A 20,823-nucleotide genomic window follows, 5' to 3' on the forward strand; every position below is an offset into this window, starting at 1 on the left:
TTTTGCTTTAAACATGTCTCTAAAAAAACTCACATCCTTGATTTCTCCTGTTACAATTTTCCTTTCCATGACCACTTGTAGTTCTGAGAGCAAGTGACAGCAAAAATAGGGGGGAAGGGGAAGTTGCTCTTTTTTGGAACAACACACAGAACACTTGGGGCTGCAGAGGAAGAGCCCATACCCATCGACAGGACAAGAGGAAATGGCCTGAAGTTGCACCAGTGGAGGTTTAGATTACTTATTAGGACAATATTTTTCATGGAAAGGGTTGTAAAGCATTGGAACAGGCTGCCCAGGGCAGTGGTGGAGTTACCATTCCTGAACTGTTAAAAAAACAGGTGGATGTGGCACTTGAGGACATGGTTTAATGGTGGTGGTGGTGCCAGGTTGATGGTTGGACTGGGTGATCTTAAAGGTCTTTTCCAACCTGAAAAATTCTATGACTCTGCCATTTTCACATTTGGAAAGGTCTCCAAATGCAAGAGATTCCTGCTGCCTCATTCCCCTAGAGCATAAGGAACCTGACTGTGCAGTACAAGCCTGTGAGAGGGACATCTTGGAGCATAGTAGGGCTCACCCTTTCCCTCCAGGGCTGTGGGGATGGTTTCCCCGGAGGAAAGGACACAACACACACACGGCTGAGCTTCCCAATCTGCAGCCCTCAGGAGAAACAACATCAATGGGACCTTTGCCCACTGAGGTAGCAGGTGAGGAGGGAGGCACAGGCTGCTGGGAAATACAGAGCCACGGGATCACAGGATCAAATAGGCTGGAAAAGGCCTCCGAGATCATGAAGTCCAACCTATGGCTAAACACCACCTTGTCAAGTAGACCAGGCACTAAGAGCCACATCCAGTCTTTCCTTGAACACCTCCAGGGATGGTGACTCCACCACCGCCCTGTGCAGCCCCTTTCAATGTCTAATCACCTTTTCTGTGAAGAATTTCCCCCCAGTGCCCAACCTAAACCTCCCTGGCACAGCTTAAGACTTTGTCCTCTTGTCCTACTGCTGGTTGCCTGAGAGTAGAGCCCGACCTCTACCTGGCTACAATCTCCTTTAAGGGAGCTGCAGAGAGCAATAAGATCTCCCCTGAGGCTCCTTTCCTCCAGGTCAAGCCCCCCAGCCGCTCCTTATTGGATTTGTGCTCCAGACCCTTTCCCAGCTCCGCTGCCCTCCTCTGGACTCGCTCCTGCAGCCCCCAAACCCTCCGCATGGCCCGACCCAGCGGGATCCAGCGGGATCCAGCAGGACCCAACGGGATCCAGCAGGACCCAGCAGGACCCAGCAAATCCCAATCTCCCAAAGACACCCTAAAACCAGAGCCTCCTGCGCAAGCGCAATACGACCCCTCTCCACTCTTCCACCCCCCCATCCCCCCGCGCCTGCGCACCAGGGAGGGCTCCCCCCCGGGCCCTGAGGGGGAAACAAGGCATTAAACAAACCCCGCCGAGTCCTACCTCGGTGTTCCGCCACACGCCGCCTTTAATCATAATCCGCGGCATCTTGGCGGCGAAGGAAGGGGGGGACGAGCCCCTGGAGCGAGAGAGCGGAGAGGGGACGGGAGCGCCGCTCGCCTCAGCGGGGCCGGCCCGGACCGCGAGCAGGCGCCCTCAGCGCCGGAGGGGGTGCCGAGGGCGAGGGAAGCGGGGCCGGCTGATCTGCCAGGGAAGTAGGGAGCGGGGTCGGCGGGTTTTCCAGGGAAGCAGAACCGACGGCTTTTCCCGGAAAGCGGGGCCACTGCTCTTCCAGGGAAGCGGGTCTGGCGGCTCCGCGCATGCGCAACACCCTCGCGCTCCCTGTGCGGCTCTCCGCGGTGGCGCCCCCTAACGGCCGGAGGAGCGCCCGGCAGAGGGGCCCGTCCGACGCCGGGGGAGTAAAGGGGGTTTGCTTTAAATCCCTTCACATTTCCCCAAGGGACTCAAATAAGGAAGGATAGGAACGGCAGGAGGGAAATCAGCTTTCCGTAATGTCGTGTTTATAGTGTGTTTTGTTAATTTGAGGAAAAAACCCGTGCGTTTATGTACGGAAGGAGTTCGTCCCTGTGAGGGTGGCGAGGCCCCGGCACAGGTTGCCCAGAGAAGCTGTGGCTGCCCCATCCCTGGAAGTGTTCAAGGACTGGCTGGATGGGACTTGAAGCAACCTGGGATAGTAGAAGGTGTCCCTGCCATGGAGGTTGGAACTGGATGGTCTTTAAGGTTCCTTCCAACCCAAACCATTCCATGTAGCCCAAATGGACACTGAGGCAGCAGCACATAATAATGTTCAATAAAGTAAACCCCAAATTGTCTAATTTCCTTCTGTTGTAGGTAAATTTGGCTGGTGGTTAACCATATGTCTTTTTATTGCAGTCTTTCCCAGACTTTATACCCAGCTGCTTTTAAATGTTCCTCCACACCCTTCCAATCATACCAGTTACCCTGAGCCCATTCATCTGAGGACTGAGGATTCAGACTTACTCCATGCTTTTATAAGTAGTCAGTGATATCTCCTGCTAACTACACCAGTTTGTCACAAATGAGTCCTTTAGGTCACTCAAAGTATCACTGGCAAAGGCATCAGCTACAGCAGGTTTAATATAAAGGTAAAAGCTGGCAATGTTCACACTACTACTTACTCTGTGGTTAAAGCACAGAAAGAGAAATCTGAATATCTAAAAACAATCAATCAATATAAAACTAAATCAACCAAAAATTATGGATGTGAATGCTGGGGACAAAAAAAAAAAAAGAAAGGGGTAAGGATGGGAAAGGGTAACAATAAAAAGGAATGAGACCATCCTGTTGAGTCACAAGGTTCAGAGGGGACCCTGCTGCCAAACTTAACCCCAGGCTTGACCAATGGTTTAGGCCTGAAGGTTTAACAGCACTTAAACTTAACAGCACTTAATCAATAACTTAAACAATTTAACAAAAGATTCATGTAGAATTTACTATAGGTAGAACAGTAACTCACAGGCCTATCTTATTTACAAGTCTAAAGTACTTAAGAATCTAGGAGAAAAACATTCATAGCACACTTGCTAAGGCATATTCACACACACACACACACAGACCTAAAGGAGTGTGTAAAAGGTATATCTGTGAAAATTTCCCCTCCAGTTCAGAGACATACTCACATTGGATGCCTTTGCATCTTCTCAATGGGCGAAGGGTTGAGCCTTAAGGAGTGGGGGTATCAGCTCAGGATCTGTTGTCAGTTTGGCAGTGATCCTCCAAGTACAGCAAACCTGAGAGTTCACTGGCTCTGAGAGGTATCTTGCTCACAGGAAGGTGCTGGTCACAGCCTGTTGTGGGCCAGGAGAGCTCCAAGGGTCTCCCTTAGGACCACTGCTTGTAGGGTCACAAGAGAGTTGGCTTTGGTCACACTGATTTTCCAGCCTGGTTGCAATTTGGGTCAGTAACTTTGAGAGTTTAGTAACAAAAATGTTGTTCCACTTGGGTTGTTATTCAGGCATTAAAAATAACTTTCCAAGACTGTTAAAACCCAGGAGCTCATTAGACAGCACTAGTCCCCAGGAGCAGACTGTTTCTGATATGCTCAAGAGGAGCTGAGCCCAGGTGCTGTTCAAGGCTGAGGCCTAAGGAGCATTTCTGAGTTCAGAGTGTGGCCTGAGAGGGAGGATGCACCACCACACCAGAGGTCTGACCTATATTCACTGACTTCACCCTCTCTTTAACTTTTATTCACTTATTTAGAAGATGCACAGCAGCTAAAATGACACCCTTCTGCTCAAGTTGTTTGTCTCTATTCAAGATATGTTCAAAGAGAAAATAAAGCAAAGTTTTTTGGTTGAAATAGGAAACGTCTTAATACGATTTAGGAAAGGCTTTTGTTTAAAGTACGCAGGAATAAAAAGTATTACACTTTTAGCTACCAAAAAATTACCAAGAACAGCCCATGTCTTATCTTAGTAGGCCTCTACCTTTAAATTTCACTGACTTGGCAGACTGAGAATACCTTTGAATCCCCAAAATGCAGTGCAGTGTATAAAGAACAGAGGAGAATGTCAGGAGTCAAAAAACTGTTTATTAGCAACAACAACCTAGAACACTTTAACAAAATTGTCAAACTCCATCTGAAAATATCTTGTTGTTCTTCCATCTTGAAGAAACTGATGTTTACCAACTCTTGTAAAAATTTACTGAAATTAATTTATCCCTATAAACTGGGCTCCCTTATCACTGTACACCACACTTTTAAACTCTACCAGATTTAGCTTTTCTAGTCTCATCTGATACAAAGGCTTACAATTTCTTCATTGTTTCCTCTTTGTACCTCTTCTTTGGAATTTTTCTTCAAATAAACCATCAGAATTGTACAGTAATGCAGGTAAAAATGCCTCCAAATTTGTGTAACTGTTAATATTTCCCAGAAATGCTTTTCTTTCTTCATACAGGATAACATTCTTCTCACAACTGTATCAGCTGGTTGCCTCAATCATTCCAAGATCTGAACGACTCATTCCCAAATGGTGACTTCCCAGCTTGTACTACAAACATCTGTAACCACCATGGTTCAGGCAGTTTTCTGACTTTACCTCAGCTGCAAAGAACTGACTTTACCTCAGCTGCAAAGAACTGACTTTACCTCAGCTGCAAAGAACTGACTTTACCTCAGCTGCAAAGAACTGACTTTACCTCAGCTGCAAAGAACTGACTTTACCTCAGCTGCAAAGAACTGACTTTACCTCAGCTGCAAAGAACTGACTTTACCTCAGCTGCAAAGAACTGACTTTACCTCAGCTGCAAAGAACTGACTTTACCTCAGCTGCAAAGAACTGACTTTACCTCAGCTGCAAAGAACTGACTCTACCTCAGCTGCAAAGAACTGACTTTACCTCAGCTGCAAAGAACTGACTTTACCTCAGCTGCAAAGAACTGACTTTACCTCAGCTGCAAAGAACTGACTTTACCTCAGCTGCAAAGAACTGACTTTACCTCAGCTGCAAAGAACTGACTTTACCTCAGCTGCAAAGAACTGACTCTACCTCAGCTGCAAAGAACTGACTTTACCTCAGCTGCAAAGAACTGACTTTACCTCAGCTGCAAAGAACTAGATCACTTGAATACCTTTGCTGATCTGGCCTTAAATCCAAGCATCTATTCATGAGTTTCAGTCCACTCTTGAAAAATCGTGTTCCAAATCACGGAATGGCTGCAGGAATTCTGGAGAACATCTGGCCCAAGCCCTTGCTCAGGCAGGGCCACCCAGAGCTGGTTGCCCAGGATCATGTAATGGCTTTTAAATATCCAGCCTCCCTCCTGCTTTACCAGAAACCCTCTGCAAGACATTACCTATATTTCTAAAGAAAAGTACACACTTTAGGAACAGTAGAAAAGCACCACAAGTGCCATGTTTACATTCTCTAAATTAAGCTACAGGTTTATTCTGCTTCTTCATGGACTGATCTGTAACATCAGGGGACAGTTCACACCAGCCCTTTGCTGTTGTCTTTCCTCACACAAGAGAGTAAAAGATTGTTATCAAAACCACTTATCACAATCAGTGATGTCCACTCAAAGTTTCTAGCACTCTATAACTGTAAAACAATCAAAGATTTGTCTAGATATAAATAGAAACTGGAAGCAGCACCCACCTGCCTTCACCATACTCTGTACCAACTGTTTGGTGCATGTGGCTCTTACATGGTATTTTAGATGAACAGTTAAGTTCTTAAAATAAATTTAAGCAGTTCAAGACATTCCTAAGGTTTTCAATGTAACTAAATAGCATTCACAATTATCAGCAGGTGCTCAAAATAACAGAAGTTATTTGAAAATGACATCATCTGTTGTTACAAACAACAAAGTAACTACCAGCCTGAGAAAAGGTAAGGCATTTTGTACCACAGTTGTTAACATTAGACACTAACATAAAACTGAAAATTAATTTAAGGATTCTTAGTATCATAAAATAAATTATTCAGGACATTACCCTTTCTGTCAGACTGCTCACAAAATTATCAAAACTACAAACAAGATAACTGCCTAATAAACCTTTTATATACATATAGAAAACATCTTCATATCACAGTTATGCAGTGATGACATGAATATTTTGTTTCCATAGTTTTGTGAGAGACTTTTTTCCTTCTCTTACAAGTATTTCAAAAGAACCTGGGACGCAACTTTCAGCAGATCGGAGGTAGCATTAAGCCTCCAGATGCACTGATAATTTTTATATAACATGTATTTCTTTCCCTCCCTTTAAGCATTCTTTCAGTTAGAAAAGCGATTTTTATTAATTTTTTACAAGAAAATAAGTGGCACACAGTAACTGTTTAAAGTGATGGCCAAATCCTAACAGGACTCATGGTATTAAGCAGTTACTCAGGCATGAAGAAGTGTCTCCAAGACCTTTAGCACAGCCTGTGCTAGAACTGAACCTCTCTGAAAAACCTGGAGCAAACCAGTCCTCCAAGTTTCACTCTCTGGACCAAAATGCTGGATGTATCCCTTACCAGCCCTCGCTCTGGAATGTAAAGCCTCAACAAATTCAGAACACACAAACCACTCTAGAACCAAGTGCCAACTCCCAACCTTATATCCCACCCCTGTGCTGCCGCTCGTGCTTTTCCAGCAGTTTCTGGGTAGGCAGTGCCACATTACACCTCCCGCAGGTGTACTTTTTTCTGTGTGTTTTTACGTGCTTTTGGAAAGCCCGTTTATCCAGCGTGGAGTATTTACACCTCCTGCAGCGCAGCCTCGAGTGAGTCAGCAGGTGGCGCTTGAGGTGGCTGGAGGTGCGGAAGGCCAGGGCACACTGCCCACACTTGAACGGCCTCTCCCCGGTGTGGATCCGCAGGTGGGGCTTCATGTTCCCCTTGTGGGCCGTGCAATAGCCACACTCCTCACACCGGTACGTTTTCACAGGGAGCTCCTTGTGATCGCAGAGATGAGCTGTGCCCAGAGAGGAGCTTCCCTCGCCGGAGTGCGAAGCCAGGTGACGTTTCAGGGCCAGCCATTGGTTTGTGGAGTAGTCACAGTTCCTGCACTTGAAACGCTCTGTGTTAAAATGTGTCACTCTGTGTCTCTTCAGGTGGCTGGAAGTACGAAACTTCATCTGGCAAACAGTGCAGCTGTAAGGTTTCTCACCCGTGTGAGTTCTTACGTGGAGTTCAAGGTTGCTTAAATGGTAAGTATTGTACCTGCACTCTGCACACTGGTAGAATAGTGGCTGACTCTGTGCTAGCAAATCGTTTTTCCTGTCCCTCTGAACATCTGGCTGTACTCCAAAGACTTTTGAACCAAGCAAGGAGCTGTTTGAACCTTCTGAGGAACCAAAATCCCTTTCTGGACATGTGCCTCCATGAATTTCACGATGCAATTCAAGATTTTCCAAACCCTTCTCTACATAGAAGCAACTGTCCAACTCCTGTTCATTCTTTACGTGAAGGAGGCTGTGTTTCTGCAAATGGTTGGATGTTTTAAATGTCTTATTGCAATCTTTACATACAAATGGTTTTTCATCTGTATGTATCTTTAGGTGTAGCCTGAAGTTGTTCTGAACATCAGTAGCATAACTGCAGTGTTGGCACATGTATGTTCTGAATGTATTTAAAGTGGAAGAACATGAATCCTTTGAGTTTTCCACAGAGTTATGGTATGCATTGTCATCTTGCACTTGTGAATGAGAGGCCTCTGACTTGAAGAGAGGTTCCTCTTTGTAAAGGACAGCGTCCATTTTGTGTGACGTCTGAGCGACTTCTGATCTATTCCCAGCAATAGCCAGGCTGTTGCTTCCAAGACTGTTTTCAGGGAATTTATTTCCAGAGCACATTTTCTTATTGCCCTGCATATCACCTGCTTGCTCACAGTCTACTTCTGAAGCCAGCATTGCCCCACTGAGACAATCATTTTCTCTACCAAAGAGAGAAACGTGGCCCTGAGAATCACTCTCACCTTTGCATATTTTGTGGTATTTATTGCTCTGATCTGTATAACCATTAGCCTTGAACTGTTCATGAAATGTCTTGTGCAAGTTGAGATCTCCTTTAGTGTAAAACACCAGGTTACATTCATCACATGAATAATTCTTTAAAGATCTTCGAGTTCTCTTCCTTCCACTTACACAGTCAAGTTCCTGCCCTTGGCACGTTTCTGTCCCTGTGTGGAGCCTCCTGTGTCTCTTTAACTCCAAGCTGCTGCTGAAAGCTGACTGGCAGAACTCCCAGGAACATGGTTTAGCCCCTGTGTGGATGGAGCTGTGCCTCACCATGCTTGCAAAATATAATGAAAAGAAGCTGCAGAATCTGCACTGGTACAGCTTATACCCAGCATGCCAGTACATGTGAGTTAACAGGCAGGAAAAGGTAGTGCAGGAGTAGTCACACTGAGGGCACTGGTATGGTGGTCTCTCTTTATGGCCCTTCATGTGATGAATAAAACTCCTTGGGTTTGATGAAGCAAAGAAACACATTCTGCAGGAAAAACTAACTGGCACACACAGAGGTGTAAAGTCCCTTTCAATTTTAACAAAAAATTTCTCATATTTACGTTCTCTTTTCTTGGTCTCAGATGTCCCTTCTTCAGATCCTCTCTGCCTCCCTTTTCTTGCATTTGTTCTGTTTTTTCTTGCTTTTTGCAACCTGGTAATTTTTTTATGCAATTTAAGGTGATTCTTAAGGTTGAAAAAGAAGAAAAAGGTTCTTTTACAAAAGCAGCATTTATGTATTTTCTCATCTTTGTGAGCTGAATAAATATGTTTCTTTAAGTGTGCACTGCATTTATACATAGAGCTGCAAAACCTGCACTTGAAATTCAATCTTTCATGCTTATTTGTAGAACGAGATGTTTTAGAAAGGGGTGAGAGGGTCAAAGTATTACTCTGCCACACTAAACCTTCTTGCTGGCTTTGGAATTCTTTTTGGTTTGCATGAGAAGAAACAACTTTTTGTTGCCGATATCTTTTTCTAGGAAATGGTGTTAGTGTCTTATAAATATGCTCTCCAGTAGTATTTGATTCAGCAGAAGTGGAAACATTCACCTCAGGTTTCCCTTCGTCTTCTGGAAGTTCTTTAGAAGTAGGAGAACATCCATTAAGAAATGGATCAGAACAATTATAGGTAAATTTCTGTTCTTCCTCTAAGCCATGTTCCAGAAGAGAACTCAGAGTTTCATCTTCAAATTTGCTTATTTTTCTTTTATCAGCTTCAGTATCAGCTTCATTATCATTCTTTGAAGAATCAGGATCTACAGGAAGATATAAAAAGACTCATGTATGACATTTCATACAATCACAAATGTTCATTATTAATTGGTAGTAATAATCCATAATTGCCTAATGACTTGCTTGGCACTCTTCTGCTTCCTTAGTATTTCCCTATATCCACTTTTTTTACTAATGCCTCTCTTTATGTTCCCTTTTGCCCCCAACATTTAAATGCTGCTCCCACTGAAAAGCCTCCTTCTTTCCACTTTCTCTTTTCACTCAAAGCTGAATTTCGCAGGATAACACTGCATTCCCTACAGTTTTTTAACAAAACAGCCTCATGCCAGGATTCGTATCAAAGTACTATCATCAAACTTTGCTAGGGCTCCATTCTCACAAATATGATCCTTTTTCAACTTTTTTATTTTCAGAACCTTTTCTCTGATGAAAGGCCACTCCTTTGGTCACTGCAGTAGAGTGAAACAGTACTAACTTCTTGTACTTTCACTACTTTTCACAAGTGTGTGAAAGAACTAAGCCTATTCCAGCCAATATTCTCCTTCTGCTGCACATGATATTAACCTAATTTTAAATGCTTACTCTAAAATAAATGGGTTTGATATTGTTTTATACACTTTCCTATTTCAAAAACTTGAGATTTACCAGATTTCTTAAACTCTTGCACTAATCTTATTAAAGAAGTTACCTTCCATTTCAGCAACTGCCTCCATCTCCTTGTGGATTTCTGGTTGTCCCTCTGGACTGCCATCACAAAGAACACCTGCAACACTACCAGGTTCTTCTTCTTTTTTGGGTACCACTGGCAACATCAATGGGCTGGTATCATCTCTGACCTCACTGCCAGCAAAGAGGAGAGTGGGAATCTTCTGAAAGCCACCATCACATTCTTTTCCACCACTGATTTTGTTTATTTCTGTTTTGCAAGGCGATGTAGGTAACGTGCAATTTTGGCCACGTTTCTCCAGGCCTGCACCACACCCATCACTTAAAGATGATTTTGATGCGTTGCACACACCCTCAACAAGCCACTTCTCTTCAGAGTATTTAATACAACTATCTTCATTTGAAATAGTCTTGTTTTCATCCCAGCTGCCTACACTGCTACAGTTGTTTGAAGCTGCCACAACATCTTTTAGGCAAACGCTGTTGTTTAAGTTAAAATCCTGCTCCACCTTGGGAACGGACACGTCCTGCTCCTCAGCATCACCCTGGAGAAAATCCTCATCGCTGAGCACCAAGACAGTGATTGGCAGCACGATCTGAAACGCGTCCGGCTCTGCGGGCAGAGACAGACAATCAACGCAATTCCCAGAAAACCCCAAGCAACCCACCCTTCTGTGCCCAGTGCGCATGCGCAAGCACGAGCAGGCCCCGCGCATTTTCACTCCCCCAACCTTCCCCGCTCTCTCCGGTCTCTCGGGCTCCTCATCCCCCGCGGGAGCCACGCTGGGTCCCTGCCAGGGCATCGGGCACCTACCACTGTCCCTCTCCGGCTCTGGAATCCTCGGCATCTCCCGGCCCGTCCGGATCCGCGCTGAAATCCAACCTCCACCCCCGCGCGCGTGCGTGGCGGGGAACGGGCCAGGGGACGCCGGGACACCGCCTCTTGATTGGACGGAGCGGGGGGGGGGGCGTGGCCTGAGGAGTGGCCCCGCCAGCTTCTTTCTGAGCGGGCGTCTTGTCCCCGCGCTGTGGCTTTTAAATGTGGCTTAAAGCTCAATTTTAAACGTGCTTTTATTGGTCTGAAACTGAATTTAACTTGCCCCTTACATGCGCCCTGGGTTGGGGTGGGGTGTTTCAAAAGTTCTGCGAAACCTGTTCCCGTTTTAGGCAATTTTAATTGTTATTTCTCCTTCTGCAAAAGTAGGTCTCAGCTAATAATCATTAAGAGTCTTAAGATAGGGATTGTGCTCACAATAAGGATCCTCCCCCGCTGGGGGCTAACAGAATCATAGAACAGTCACGGGCATAAGTCACAAAATTCGTGGAAACACAAACAGCACCGTAGGGTTCATCCTATTCCCTCAGGCTGAAAGGGTGAGAGTGGGAAATACATAAATCTGCATACAGACACATTTACATGTGCAAATATGTAGGTATATGCATATATAAATTCTGTATACATATAGAGTGTCGCTGCCCATGGGGGGGTGGTTGGAATGAGATGATTTTTAAGGTTCCTTCCAACACAAACTGTTCTGTGATTCTTTGCTTGTCTGATTCTGTGAGCTGCAGTTGGAAGGGAGCTCTGGAGATCATCCAGTCCAACACCCTGCTGGGGCAGAGTCACCTGGAGCAGGTGACATGGAAATGCATCCAGGTGGGTTTGGAATGTCTCCAGAGAGAGAAAATACACAAAATCTCTGGGCAGGCTGTTCCAGTGCTCTGTCACCCTCAAGGTAAAGAAAATCTTCCTCTTGTTGAGATGGAACTTCTTGTATTTTACTTTATGGCCATTGCTCCTTGTCCTGTCGCTGAAGGGAGTCTGAAGAGAGTCTGGCACTATCCTCTTGGCACCTGCCTTGGAAATATTTATATGTGTTGATGAGGTCCCCTCTCAGTCTTTTCTCCAGACTAACCAGGCCCAGCTCCTGCAGTCTTTCCTCATAAGAGAGGTGTTCCAGACCCCTCATCGTCTTCATGGTCTCCACTGGACCCTCTGCAGTAGCTTCTTGTCTTCCTTGAACTGTGGAGACCAGAATTGAACACAACAGATGACAGACCCTGCCTAGCAAGGTCCTTGTCCTGTCAGCCCATGGACCCCCTGCTCCCAGCAGCCTGGTACTGGCAGTATTTTATAACCCCCCTCAATTGTGATCCCACATCCTGCACTGCTATAAGATTCCCAGCTCTCATTTTCCAGACCCTGTACTCGGTAGTGGTATCTCCAGAAGGGGTGGCATGTTTAACCATTCCAATGAGAGGAATTTCTCCTATTCCTGTCTTCTTCCCCCCAAAAAAACTTGTAAAGAACGAATTACGTACCTTAATTTCAGAGCCTTGTACCTGGTATACATGGAGCTGCACCCATTTGTAGGCACATTTGTTCAGTGTGTGAAATTCAGATGGCATCCTTATATTTTCAAGTAGAAGTGGCAAAACCTCATGACAGGAGCATTGTCAAAACCCTCCAAGCTGGGAGTATTAAATTAGGAAATGATGAGAGAAGTATTGACTTCTGTGTTTCAGCTCTCAGGGAATTTGGGAATCTCTACAGAGTCAGAGGACTTGTTGATACTCCAGGGTGGGTGAAGCAGATGCTAGGTGGGCAGGATGTCTTGCCTAGACTTCTTCCTGCCAGATCAAGCTGTAGCATGTAAAAAGAAAAAAAGTAATAAAAAAGTCTCCTCCTGGCAGACCCGTCTGAGCCTCCTCCACAAGATGGCTCTGCAGCCACAGGCTCTGCAGTGGAACAACTTGAAATACTGGACGGATCTCAATAATGACTAAATTGCAAGAAACCCATTGTGAATCTTAAAATCACTGAATCGTTCAGGTTGGAAAAGACCTCTAAGGTCACTTAGTCCAGTCGTTAACCTAATACTGTCAGGTCCACCACTAAACCATGTCTCTGAGCACGTTTTTCAATCATTCAGGAATGGTAACTCCACCACTTCCCTGGGCAGCCTGTTCCAATGCTTCATAACCCTTTCTGTGAACAAATATTTCCTAATATCCAATCTAAACCTCCCCTGTGGCTGTTTCATCTTGTCCTATCATTTGTTACTCGGGAGAAAAATCTGACCCCCACCTCGCTACAACCTCCTGCCAGGCGGTTGTAGAGAGTGAGAAGGTCTCCCTGAGACTGCTCTTCTCCAGTATAAACACCCCCAGCTCATTTTAGTTGCTCATATATTCTCACTGAAAGGAGATTAATATCTGCTTCCATTCTTTCTTTTTTTAAACGCATGAACTTTAAAACAATCTTCCTTGAAAAAGAAGATAGCTCCTTTACTAGAAAACCTGCAAAACTCTGCATAGTCTTTACAAAGCTGTAAATACCAAGTCTTTTCCCTTGAAACTATTTTCACTCTTTTTCATAAAGGAACTAACTGTAACTCTCACCCTAGTTCTTCATGATGCCATCATCCAGTGAATAAAGTGATCTTGCAATGGCTGAGGAATAAATGTGGCCATGAAAAGTGGGTGTGGGGAAGGTTGCAGCTGCCTTTAGAAGCCCATTACACAAAATTACCTTCTACAGATTCAACTTGCATTGGAGTGAGAAGAGTCTGTCTGCAACAGTGCTTATGGCCACACTCTAACACGCAACAAGAGTTGTGGTAAGATTCTTGTAAGGAATAGGACAAGGGGGAATGGCTTTAAGCTGAAAGAGGGTAGATTTAGATTGGGTATTAGGAAGAAATTCTTCTCTGAGAGGGTGGTGAGGCTCTGGCACAAATTACCCAGAGAAGCTGTGGCTGCCCCATCCCTGGAGGTGTTCAAGGCCAGGTTGGATGGGGCTTGGAGCAACCTCATCTAGTGGAAGATGTCCCTTCCACAAACCCAAACCATTCTGTGATTCTGTGAAATATTGGACATTATGAGAAATTGAAGCAACCCCGATAAAATGTAATTATTTAAAGCAGGGATTTTGGACATCTTTGTGGCCAGACTGGTTACCCAGCTTTACCTCAACTAACATAAGATCTTGACCTAAAGTGTGTAATTTGAGAGTGTAATCACTTTACGCTGCTGCTAAAGCAGTGGTTTTTATCCTCATGCATCTAATGCTGTAGGTTGGAAGGGCTTGTGACAGTAATTTCATACAATCTTGTATCAGTATCCTTCAGGATATTGCCAACCAGGGCATATAACAAAAAATCAAGCTGGAAATATCTCTTACTTGAACAAAAAGCCTGAAAGTCCAGGGATAAAAGATAATGTCACTTTTAAGCCAGGGAAAGTCAGAGAATTATTCCTGGGAAAATAATGTAAGAGCAGTTTTGGTCTGGCAATGAGAGCAGGAGAGGTGGTAGTTGAATACAAATCCAGCCAGAAAAGCATAGAAAAAAAGGCTGGACAAGTCGGAAATAAAGTCATTAATTACCTGAGCAGGTAATGTAAAGAGGGAAATATATCCAGAAGGGTTTGTCAGCACAGTTTTGGCTGTGTTAGGACTGTGAGGAGCTGAGAGCTTTGTAAGAGCCAGGAGGTTGCAGTAACAAACCAAGACTTACTAACTAAATGGCTTCTTTTACTGTAAAACCTGCTGGGATGTTGTTTGTTTCTCTTTTTCATGAAGCCATTGACCTTTCCCTCTCCACCCCCCTTTTTTTGCAAACAGCTCCACTGAAGTCTGTTCCAGAGGGAAGAGGAGAAAACACATCAGTGAGGACAAAGAGCTGAGCACCACTTAGGTACAGAGCCTTCTAACACCAAATGCCCACAGAGAACAGAGCAGTGCTCTTATGTGTTTTCACCTCTCAGTACTGGAAACAGAGTTTGATTTATTGACATACACAGCATTTCCCTAGATCAGGAGACAACTATTACAAGGTAGAATTCAGGAAAACCTGGAAATACAGAGCCTTTTCTCTGGTAAATTGAGCATGGTCCATTCTACTGAATTTGCTCTTTTTCTCTTCATAGAATCATGGAACAGTTTGAGATGGAAGGGACTTTTTAAAGGTCATTGATTCCAACCCCTCTGCCAGGAGCAGGGACACCTTCCACTACACCAGATTGCTCCAAGGCCCATCCAACTTGGCCTTGAACACTTCCAGGGATGAGGCAGTTCTCTCGTGCCTTTTCAATATGAAAGACAAAGATGAGATGATCTTTAAGGTGACTTCAACCCAAATCATTCTAGGATTTTATGATTCTATGTGGCAGGGCTTTTTTGCTGGCTGGAGCCCTTTTGGTGTGATCTGGTCATGCCCTATTGTGAATTTCTCTCACCCTCCAAAATTGGATGGCTAGATCCCAGTTGCCATTTGGATGTTATCCATCCGTCTCTCTGTCTCTACCAGGCTACGCCAACAAATTAAACAGCAGCAGACACCTGCACAAGGCAGGAGAACTCAATCCATCTCTAGTCAACAAGGTACTGGCCTGGCTTATCATAGAATCATGGAATGGTTTGGTTTGGAAGGCGTCTTAAAGATCATTTCGTTCCAACCCCCTGCCATGGGCAGAGACACCTGCCACTGGACCAGGTTACTCTGGCTTGGATCCAGACAAACTAAAACTCTCCTACAGAATTTCCAGGTGCAGTTTAGGAGTTACCATGACCCAGGGACAATTTCCCAGGACAGAGAGCAAGACAGAGAAACAAACAGAAGGAATGACCAGAGAAGATTTTTTTCCTTACTAAATCAGGTGACAACCTCATCTAGAAACAGGATTGCTATAACATGCAAGTAACTTCTTTTTTATTGTTTAAAAATATTTCTTAAAAAGTTGCCTCAAAACCTGGACTATACACTGATCAGGTATGTTCTGTGGAGTCTTAGTCAGCTTCGTTACTTGTCTGCATTTGGAAAGGGTGTTTCAATTGCAAGCAAAAGAGAGAAATGGTCTTTCAACTGTTTTTCAACTTTGTTTTGTATTCTGTAATCATAGCAAAAATCAATGGTATTATTCATGCTGACAAGACTGAAAATGATGAAAAATTATGGAAAAGGAGTAGCCAAAGCTTTTTGTGTTTGCAACCTTTCCCCTGGTTAAACAGGTCATGTCCCTCCTAGCCTATTTTTGTATTTTCCTTCCAGCTTAGATTATTCCGTCCTAAAATACTTTAGGTTATTCTTTTAATAATGTGAAAAACACGAGTGGCATTTTATGTGATACTCAAATTCTCTCCAGAATTGATTTTCCTCTGCGTGTTGCAGAGGAAACTAAATCTAGTTTCAAGTGAATTAATGCAAGTACAAAATACTCTTTCTTTTCCATCATTTTGCCTGGCACAAGTGACAATTACACAGTATGCTGGAAGTGATGGAGGCATTCACCAAATGGTATGGACTGCTCATTAGAGTAGGATGATTATGAGGGTGATTTAGCAGTCAAAAGGCTTTATATTTAGATTTTTTCTGTGAGGTTGGTGAGGCACTGGCACAAGTTTCCCAGAGAAGCTGTGGCTGCCCCATCCCTGGAAGTGGTTAAGGCCAGTTTGGACCAGAAACCTGGTATAGTGGAAGGTATCCCTGCTTTCATAAATCTGTCTTCATGCTTATCTGTATTTCTTTATAGAGTTTTTGAGAACAGAAGTCCAATTCTTGCCCCAAACAGAGCTGCATTCCCTAATAGTTGATATGAGTCCATACAGCTCAGATAGATCTGTTAAGTTCACAAAGTGCTCTGAGATTTCAAAACACAGCTATTATAGAAATAGCCATTGTTATTCTTGTTTTTAATAGCTGCTGACAGTGAAGAATATTTTGAGGGTAAGTGCCAAGTAAGAAGCTGTGTTTCTGAATAGAGCTTTTCAAATATGCAAGGGCTCTATTATGTTTGGGGTAATTTCATGAGAAGCTTTATGTTGGTTTGTCTGGACTATCATCCAACAAACATCTGGTGGGAGGGGATCGGACTGACACAACAAAGACTGGCAGTGGTACTTAAATGTCCTCTTGTGGAGCCACTTTATGAGTTTGGTTGTGCTCAAGATGTTGTACAGTTCATCTTTGCAAGGCTTTATTAACTTGAGCTGCCTGAAACTCAGCATTTCCATTTCATGGTAAAAGTCAAAGTTTCACAGTATATTTTCATTCTCAGTATGAGCAAACCCACAAGTACAAAACCTTTTTTGCCCATTTATAAAAGTGTTGCTTTAGAATAAATATATAGAGAGAAACTTTGCTTCAAAATAAAGTTATTAGTTAAAAATTTATTTTGGTTTTTTTGTTTGTTTTTTAATCTTATATGAGATGCTGGAGTATGTCCATAGAAGTGCAACAGAGCTGGGGAAGGGTGTGGGGCACAAGTCTGATGAGGAGCAGCTGAGGGAGCTGGAGGGGCTCAGTCTGGAGAAAAGGAGGATCAAGGAGGACCTTATCATTCTCTACAATTCCCTGACAGGAGGTTGTAGCCAGGTGGGAGTCGGTCTCTTTTCCCAGATAACAGGTGATAGAACAAGAAGAAATGGCCTCAAGTTGCACCAGGGGAAGTTTAGTTTGGATATTAGGGGAAATTTCTTTATTAAATGCGTTATCAATTATTGGAACAGGCTGCCCAGGTCAGTGGTGGAGTCACCATCCCTGGAGCAATTTAAAAGACATGAAGATGTGGCACCTGGGGACATGGTTTAGTGGTGGGCTTGGCAGTGCTGGGTTAATGGTTGCACTCAATGATCTCAGAGGTCTTTTCCACCCCAAATGATTCTGTGATTCTATGATTAACTCCTGACATAACAGTCCTAGTGGTCCAGGACATGGGGCATCTCATCCCACTGTATCCTGTCAGGATATGGACCAGGTAAGGATGTTATTACTGGGCAACCAAGTGGGCAGTTTCCAGTGGATGAGATTCAACAACAATTACCTAATTTTAGGTGGCTTCTTTTTGTCATGACTGCATTGGAGGTGGTGGCCAAATTCCTCATTTGGAGAGTGATTTTCTACAGCCAACAGAGCTTAGAGTGTCACTCTAAATTGGATTCAGGTCACTCTAAATTAGATACTTATGTTTAGGCAAGTGAGTTCCAGTCTGTGTTGCCTGTATTGACTCCTTCTCCATTGAGCATAATGGGAGTCCAAACTCAGTTGTAGACATGTCCTTTAGGTTTGAATTTGGTGCTGAATTTCCCCATGTACTCTTCACCACTGGGATGAGAGCTTTCTGAGAGCTAATATGTGGTGATAATTTGAAACCTCTTGTCCATTTATTATTATTATTATTATTATTATTATCTTTGAAATATACCTGAGACCATTTTAGACCTATGATCCAGACCATGCAACCACAATAGGGTACATGAAAGGCTATTTTATCACTGGAATATATTTATGTTGTTAATATAAAATCCTACTGAGGCAAAGCTCTGTAGTTCACGCAAGACAAATGAAAGCCAACTGGGTTTGCTTGAACTTGTCTCCATTAGGATCTTGTGTTGACTTGGCTGTTTGATTTAGCAATCAGCTATAAAAGAAAACATTTTTGGAGCTAGTCTGATGAAGATACTTGGAGTGATATTCTTCCCACCACATGTTTATGTTTCCTTTATTGTCAATGGGAAGAAACAGGAAATTAGAGTGTGAATCATCTGACCTATTTTAGATGTCCATTTTGGAGTGATGAGTTGCAGATGAAATGTTGACTTTTCTCCACTGAGTACCAGAGTGGGTTTAATTTAGATGTAGGTGTCTAATGGGATTAGATGAACTCATCCCATCCCCACTTCAGGGTACAATGAGGGTGTGTTTGTCCTTATCAGCAACAAATAGCTTTATCACCCACCAAACACCATGGCTGATATGGTGTGGCAGGAAATCTGCAGTATATGAGAAAACTGTGGTTTAAACATGTTTCAAAACGGCTTTTTGTAGTCTCTTTGCTAACTCATGCTTTCTTCTTCCCAAGACCCCCCATGACAAGTGTTATCCCATGCAAGAATGTCCTGAGAAGATATCCTGAGGTGTTCTCATTGGCCCCTTTTTAACCCCTTCCTATTGGTTGTTAACCCCTTCCTGCAACCTGTAATTGGTTACTCTGTGAATCCTCCTAAGCCTATAAATGTAACTCCCCAAACAATAAACTCTCTCTTGCCTCCTCGGTGTGATGTCTCTGTACCTGCCATGGAGCCACGTGGGTGGGAGGAGGGGAGAGCACCTCTTCCCTCCAGGCTCAGGACCTGAAGAAACCCCTGGCGCTGGAGTCCCCCTCCCCATCCACTTAAGCTGTCGGAAATGGTTCCTCAGATGGAAATGGAACTAGAACTGGGCCGCCCCACACCATGGGGGGAAAGAGATCCAGAATATGGGACCTGTCCCAGGACTAACCTGCATGGAGATGAGATCAGCCACTGGAACTGGATCTCTATTCCCACTTGAGGATTATTCACAGCCCACTGAGGTCAACAGGAATCTTTCCACTGCCTTCAGCGGGCTTTGCAAACCCCAGGGTTTCGGCATACATTCATTTAGCAGCAGGGTGCCACAATTTGAGATAACATCATGCCTCTGTTTTTTATTATTAATGTTTTGCCGAGGGTCGGCACTCTCACAGCAGAGCTGGCAGAGCAAAGTGAGTCACAGACTCCTACAGGGGCTCACTGGGTCCAAAGGCTGTGCATGTGCTGTCCTGTACTAACAGTGTATTCCTTCCCTTAGTACCTGAGTCTCCTCTGCTTTGGTTGATCGAGTCCATGGTCTTCATTGTCACAGCAGTCCATGCTTAATCCCTTTGTCCACCTACTCCAAGGCTGCCAGTGGCCTGTAGTTTACAAAGAACAGCTTCCTCATCCAATCTCCGTTCCCTGGCATACAATCTTTGTCCATTTATCCTTTGACCATCTTGAAGACTAAATTTCAGTAGCAAGTCTGGTGTATTAAACAAACCACCTCTGGTGATGAGGGGACTGTAAGTACCTTTGATAAGACTACAAGGTAGACAAAAAGTTTGGGATAAAAACGCTGTGTTCTTCCTTTCTGCCAGGAGGAGATTTATTATTGAACTGTATAACTGAAGCTTGAAACTTCAATAATTAACAATTAAATAACTTGAAAGGATACTTATGGGACGCCCAGGATACTGAGGAGACACCATAGATCCCCCCAGGATGTTGGACCCCCCAGTTTTTAATGCCCCACTATGAGATATTCAGGACAAGCCCACCGTTAATCCCCCTTTTTCTCTCCCAAATTTTGGGGATCTTTCTCAGATTTTAGGGTTCCCACACATATAGGGGACCCTCTGGATGTAAGAGTCCTCCCTAGATTTGAATGTCCCACCATGGGATGCTTATGACACTGGTACCCAGGGAGGGGAAGTGGTGGGTTGGGGGTCCCTGGGGAGGTGCCCAGTGGACATCCCTCCAAATCCTGTGGCCAGGTGGCATTACAGTGGCATTGCTGTGGGGACTGGAACAAATCTGTTCGGCGCTCACCATCCATTCCTTGAAGTTGCTTCAGGCAGCTTAAAGGAAATACAATGTAGTTCTGTTTGTGCTGTTCCCCATTAAAATTCTGTAGTTGTGCAGCATGTTAATTTTTGTTTTCATCATCCCTGTGTGTGTGCAGGTTTAACCGTTGCTTGGCCTTCTCAACATCAGCCTTAGTCGCATTAGTGCCATTGTTCAGTCATTCACAGCTTTGCTGTGCCTTCTCTGCCTCTCTGCTTCCAGCACCTCTGGATACTCCTGAGCCTTTCACCCTTTCTGAACATGCATTTTCCTCTCAGTTTTTAGATCATGAGAATATCTCATCAATTCTCTGTACACTCTGTGTCTCATTTCTTCTGCAACTACTTCTCGTTTCCCTGCATAGTCACTCAACTCATTAAGGATGTTAAAAAAGGCAATATAAGAAGTAAGCCTGGGTTCCTTATCTTTTGGTGAACATTTAGGACTCTACTTCTTAACCAGATTCCTCAGTTGTTTTGCATAGTTTTGCTCAACTTCTATCCTTTCTTTTACAAATTTTGCACTCGCAAGCGACAGCGCTACCGGCGGGAGCGGTGCGGTGCCTGCCGCGCCCCGGGGCATCGCTTCG

General features: G+C 44.1%; 2 protein-coding genes across 3 annotated transcripts in view; both read right to left on the reverse strand.

The window, feature by feature from the left end:
* Window positions 1–1,794, reverse strand: part of CDC5L (cell division cycle 5 like) — a 31,488-nt gene extending 29,694 nt beyond the window's left edge. The window contains exon 1 of one of the 2 annotated variants that reach the window (XM_032681458.1): window positions 1,459–1,794. In XM_032681458.1, coding sequence (XP_032537349.1) covers window positions 1,459–1,503 — 45 coding nt within the window. In that variant the 5' untranslated portion in view covers window positions 1,504–1,794. The remainder of the gene's footprint in view (window positions 1–1,458) is intronic. The other variant, XM_032681459.1, reaches the window with a different exon arrangement.
* A 2,213-nt stretch (window positions 1,795–4,007) lies between these two features.
* Window positions 4,008–10,765, reverse strand: LOC116783701 (zinc finger protein 99-like). Its single transcript, XM_032681457.1, has 4 exons — window positions 10,650–10,765; window positions 9,858–10,448; window positions 5,039–9,192; window positions 4,008–4,538 (listed from the first exon to the last, which is right to left on the reverse strand). The coding sequence occupies exons 1-3, from the start codon at window positions 10,681–10,683 to the stop codon at window positions 6,542–6,544; spliced, it is 3,276 nt and encodes a 1,091-aa protein (XP_032537348.1). The 5' UTR covers window positions 10,684–10,765; the 3' UTR covers window positions 4,008–4,538; window positions 5,039–6,541.
* Window positions 10,766–20,823: the final 10,058 nt, after the last annotated feature.

Source organism: Chiroxiphia lanceolata, chromosome 3, assembly GCF_009829145.1.
Source record: "Chiroxiphia lanceolata isolate bChiLan1 chromosome 3, bChiLan1.pri, whole genome shotgun sequence".
Classification (NCBI taxonomy): Eukaryota; Metazoa; Chordata; class Aves; order Passeriformes; family Pipridae; genus Chiroxiphia; species Chiroxiphia lanceolata.